Source organism: Lycium barbarum, chromosome 1, assembly GCF_019175385.1.
Source record: "Lycium barbarum isolate Lr01 chromosome 1, ASM1917538v2, whole genome shotgun sequence".
NCBI classification, from domain to species: Eukaryota; Viridiplantae; Streptophyta; class Magnoliopsida; order Solanales; family Solanaceae; genus Lycium; species Lycium barbarum.
Genome location: NC_083337.1, coordinates 12,933,046 through 12,938,451, shown reverse-complemented (window position 1 = coordinate 12,938,451; position 5,406 = coordinate 12,933,046). Strand labels below are relative to the sequence as shown.

The window sequence follows — 5,406 nt, the reverse complement described above, 5'->3', positions numbered from 1 at the left end:
ACTCATGTTCCCCTATCTGAGGTTCTGGAACTTATCGGCTCTGGCCCGTCGAATTTCTAGCGACAAATAATGTCGGAGAAAAATATCTACAAACTCTTGCTACACGGGTGGAGGTGCAATAACCCCTCTAGAAGACATCCAGGTATTATAGCAAAGAACAGCCACATCCCGTAATTCTAGGAGAATTTGAACTGTTATGCTAACAACTGGATGGAAGGGTCAGCACCGGCCCAACATGCAGATTTTATTTCATATATGAATTATGTAGAAGTAATACGAAAATTTCGTTAATTCTTTTTGGTGACACAAGGAAAACTGAAAAGGATAATTAAAATATTAAGATATACTTACAACAAAGTATGTTTCTGTTTGGCATTTCATCGGTTGTTAGCTTCAATTAGAGTAGTTAATATCATGCACTTAAAACTTCACCTTATTCGGTGCGATTACAAATATAAAACTTGTTAATACTCAAATTTTCTCATATAATTTGTTTCATGAAATTATTAAAAATTAAAGGAAGCTCCTTTCCTTACTATTTGAGACATTATATTAGAATAACAGAAATTACTAATTATGCTATTAAGCATAAGTTGTTAACATGAAAAAATAAAGTAAACGACCTGTTATAATCGATTAAATTTTGATTCGATTAATTTATATGTACAAATATTAGTTTGCCTGTGTACGCAAATTAACTATTAACATACGTATTCTCTTTCTCAAATTTTGATTTGATTAACTTTAAGCTAATCAAGCTTACGTTAATCTATATATTTAATCTTAGGTTGAAATGTTTAAAATGGCACAAAGTACGCAAATATGCCGTACTATATAAAGTATACATTATTATTTCTAAAATTTTGGTACAATTTGTAAGAATTTAATCAGCAAATTATAAATTTTAAGAGGTTAAAAAAAATTAACTTGGATATGATCTTTTCTCGATATTTTAAATTTTAATAATCATTTTAATAGCTTGTCTTCACTATAACTAAAATTGTATATAAGTGTAATTAATATTTTCAGTTCTACTCTCTGTAAACTATTGTAATATAATTTGAAGTGGAAAATAGAATAATTAGATTTGATCTCATGCTAATTAAGGGGCAGAGACAGTTCAAATTATTTAAATTTTAAGCTTGGATATCATTTTTTCTCTATTTTTTAATTTGTAATGATAATTTTAAAATTTTCTCTTCACCTACAACTAAAATTTTATATATGTGTAAAATCGATATTATTTTTACACAAAATCTTGTTATAACTTATTCCAAAAAGTGGGATAAGTTATCCAAGCTTTAATCATAAAATAATAATCCTACAAATTTCTCACATTAACCAAATGACCCGTTACTGTACAAAAGCTAGCTAGTAGTACTGAAAAAGGAAACTACACTACCGTATCAGTTTATGTGATAATATTTTTTTATGTTTTTGTCCACTAAAAACGAATCTTAGTATTTTAAAATTGGAAACAATTTAACTTAAAGTGCTATTTTACCCTTAATTAATAAGAAACTTTCATAGTTACACACATGTTATGAGATGTTTATCATGACCATAAGGTAAGTTCCAAAAGTTTCAGCACTATTCGCTCCGTTTCAATTTCTGTGACACTCTTTTATTTTTAGTCAGTTAATTTAAAAGAATGACATATTTATGTATTTACTAACAATTCAACTTTAAACTTATCATTTTACGCTTAATGAGGTGATTTATATTCACACAAATATTTATGACTTATTTTAGACCACGAATTTCAAAAATCCAACTTTTATTCTTAAATTTCGTCCTCAGTCAAACATTATCACATGAATTGGGACGGAGGAAGTACTTTTTTCTTTAAATTTTATTGTCAATTCAAATTTTGTCACATAAATTAAAAGAAAATTTATTACAGAAGTTTTTTTTTTTTTTTTTTAAAAAGAAAAAATGACTGAAGCTGAAGTATGCACATGCCCAAAACTAAACAACAAATGGCAATTATCAACAGGTTATTTGCTCTAAGCTTCTAAGAAGAGCAGCTCTTAAAACATCTTCAGTTTCCAATCCTTGAGGAACTTTAACATCTCATTATATCAAGGAAATGATTTATTACAAAAAGAGATTACAAAAAGACTGAAGAAATTCTTAATCTAGGCATAAAAAATAAACAACATTAATGCGTAATCAATTTACCAAGATTCTACTACTACTACTGCTGCTCTAAGCTTCTAAGAAGAGCATTTTTTAATCCATCTTCAGCAACTAATCCTTGTGGAACTTTAACGACTATGTCTTGTAACATTAAATCATTAACACTTGAAATACTAGCATGGTGGACATGTAGTTCAAGATCTTGAAGTGCCCTCATCAATCTTGCTGATGGATAATTCACATTTTCTGATTGAACCCTTACCATGGCATTTGGACCCACCATCTTCACTTCAACCTCCATTGCCTGTTTAAAATTACAAATTTCAAGAGTCAAAAAAGTAGTTTGAAGGCTTTATATATTATATTGCTCTCTCCAAATTTAAGTCACGTGATATAATTTTCTTCTTAATTCATTTTAAAAGTAATTAACATATTTTGTCCACACATGCATATCTTGACATGTTTAAAATTAAAGATTTCAAATTCTATTATTTTATTTAAAACTTATATTTATATTTGGATATTTTTAGTTTATTAAAACTTAATTAAATCTAAGTTTTAAATTTAAATAAACATAACATATCTTTTCAAGGAATAAGATGACAATTTTGATTTTTGAGCATCCTTTTTTTCAACTCTATAAAAACAAGCCTTTCTGAGAAGTGATAAGTCAATTTGCGACTTTATAATATCCTAAAAAGATTAATATGTAATTCCCTAAAGAATATCAGGCAATATCTCTTTAAGCTTATTCACGTACTAAAATCTTTCTTTTTATTTATTGTTTCTTTTAAAATTGGTTTAGCCATCTAATATTTAATTAAAAAACATCCGTTCGAGCATTCAATATTCGTATAGCTAGGATTTATTAAAGGAAAAGCCGCTCTTGTTGCTAATTGTTATTTTATTTTATAAGAGAATAAGGCCCTTACATGATCCACAGAAGTGGTAGAGCTTTGGTTGTCCACAACATCATTGGTTTCCATTTTGAGTTTCTTCTTCTTGTGCTCCAATTCATCCACTTTAGCTTTCAATTCATTGATATAAGCCACAGCATCTGATAGCAATGTGGCTTTGTCCATTCTCGTAACGTAAGGAACCACCCCGCGCAACGCGTAGAATCGGTGGTTTAGTTTCTCCCTCCTCTGCCTCTCCGCCTCCATGTGGTTCGTTTGCTTTTCGCAATTTTCCACGTGCTTTCTTCCCCTTTTCTTGAAGGTCCTCTTCTGCGAGAGACGAATTCAGAATTTAAAATCAGTATAAGACGTTCAAGATGATTATTTTCTCGGTGACAACTTATGCGATATAGTACCTTTTTAAAGCTTGTTCCGAAATAATGTTATGTTCCTATATTTAGACATAATTTAACTTTTATAACCGTTTTTCACATTAATAAGTGTAATTATAATCACACAAATGTTTACGAACTATTTTAGATCAGAAGTTTCTAAAGTCTTTCTTTCTTTAAAACTTTGTATCATGTCAAGCAGTATGTATTGGAATGGAGGGAGTATTACTCTGTTATCCGTTTATGTGGCAAGTTTCGCAGTACAAGGGAAAAACTTAATTATTTGTGTGAATTCAGACATTAAAAAAAAAATAATTACATACGTAAAAACTACATTGAAATTACTATAACTCAAAATATTTTTAAAAATTATGGTCATAGAAAAACCTTTTGACTCTACTTCACACAAAGTGAAATAGAGTGAACCTTTTTCTTTTATTTGCATATTTATAAAAAATTAAAGAGAAAACAATGAGTTCAGTTGAATTACCTTAGATCCAATTCTGCCTTTCTGCACAGGATGGTCTAGTAGTTGACAATCTGAATCCGATTGCTCAGGATCTTGCTTTTTGCTACTATTATTCTCTGATTCTTGACCATCTTCTTGCAAGCTTGTAATAATACCAATATCACCAAAAGAAATGGTATTTTCATCAAAGTCAATTGGACCAATTTCATGATCAGAACAGAACATGGACTTAACTTGTCGAACCAAAGTCCAATTTTCTCTTATTATATCAATTGACCCCATTTCTAACACCCCATTTGGAGTTGGAATATAGACTAAAGTATTAATCCGATTAACATAAGCTTCTTTAGCCCTTTCACAGCTACAAAACTCAAGTTGTTGAGCCCCTTTTAGCCACACAAAAGAACCATTACTAAAACATTTTCCAAGAACTCCTTCACTGGCAGAAAAAGAGTCAGCCAAAGACATCACGTAGAACCATTTGACGTTTGTATCGGTCCCTTGAAAATAGCCATCACCCCAAGTTAAAAAAAGAAGTCCATCATCGTCGTTCGAGGTTTGCCAGAAAATGGCATAGGACCAAGACTCTGTTTGGTTGTTGAGAATATATTGGAGCTTTTGTTGAAGGGTTGATGGTTGGTTTAGTTGAGAAATTAAGGAAAATGATGATGATGATGAGGAAAACATTAGTTCATCCATTTTTGGTAAGTTTCTTTAGATATGATGATGTTGCTGGAAAGAGAGTTGAATAGTTGAATGGACCATGAGGTAAATGAGCTCAAATTTATAACCGTGCTCATGCAGTAATTAGTACAGTACTATTTTTTAAACTATTAGGGGTCGTCATTACGAAGGGAGTTATTCATGTATTAAAACTAGAAAAAAGGGTCAAATATATCTTTCTGTTTTGTTTTATTAGTTAAATATACCCTCCGTTACTAAAAGTTAATAAAAATATCTCTTGCGTCTTCAAACTTCACACTTATGCCCCTATTTGGATGGAAATCCCAAATCCTTTCAAATTACCCAATTTCAAAAAAATTATCCACTTTTTTTATTGACTCGCCCCGCCCGACACGCCTATCATCATAATCAAGCACTAACTTCATCTTATTCTGAAGAAAAAAAGAAAAAAACAAGAACACATCCAAATTATAATATTATGATTAAATTATCACATTGAGGGAAAATATATAGTACTGATTAGCTATGATTAAGTAATAATGATATCATGTTTTCATTGTATTAGTATTTAATCGTAACATGCAAGATTCTTTGATAAAGCACTACTAGATTTTACGCTTTTTACTTCTTTTAATCCTTTTAAAAGAATACTGAAGCATAAGCGTTTTCTAAAAATATTCTAAAATGGTAATAACTTTTTTAGAACTTAAAAAGAAAACACGTTCTCTGGTGGGTTTCAATAAGTGCCATAGAGATCAGGGAAGTTCACTTTCGTAAGTCAAATGTCAACTCATTATTCATTACTCATTTCAATTGGAGTTGGATT

General features: G+C 30.1%; 1 protein-coding gene across 2 annotated transcripts; it reads right to left on the bottom strand.

Annotated features, from left to right (window-relative positions):
* Positions 1 to 2,061: 2,061 nt before the first annotated feature.
* Positions 2,062 to 4,634, bottom strand: LOC132629441 (transcription factor MYC2-like). Of its 2 annotated transcripts, none has more exons than XM_060345087.1 (3): positions 3,918 to 4,634; positions 3,072 to 3,365; positions 2,062 to 2,443 (listed from the first exon to the last, which is right to left on the bottom strand). In XM_060345087.1, exons 1-3 carry the CDS (start codon positions 4,593 to 4,595, stop codon positions 2,198 to 2,200), a joined length of 1,218 nt encoding a protein of 405 aa, XP_060201070.1. In that variant the 5' UTR covers positions 4,596 to 4,634; the 3' UTR covers positions 2,062 to 2,197. The 2 variants fall into 2 exon arrangements, with proteins under 2 accessions (XP_060201070.1, XP_060201078.1); XM_060345095.1 differs by having other exon boundaries at positions 3,072 to 3,362.
* Between the last annotated feature and the right edge of the window lie 772 nt (positions 4,635 to 5,406).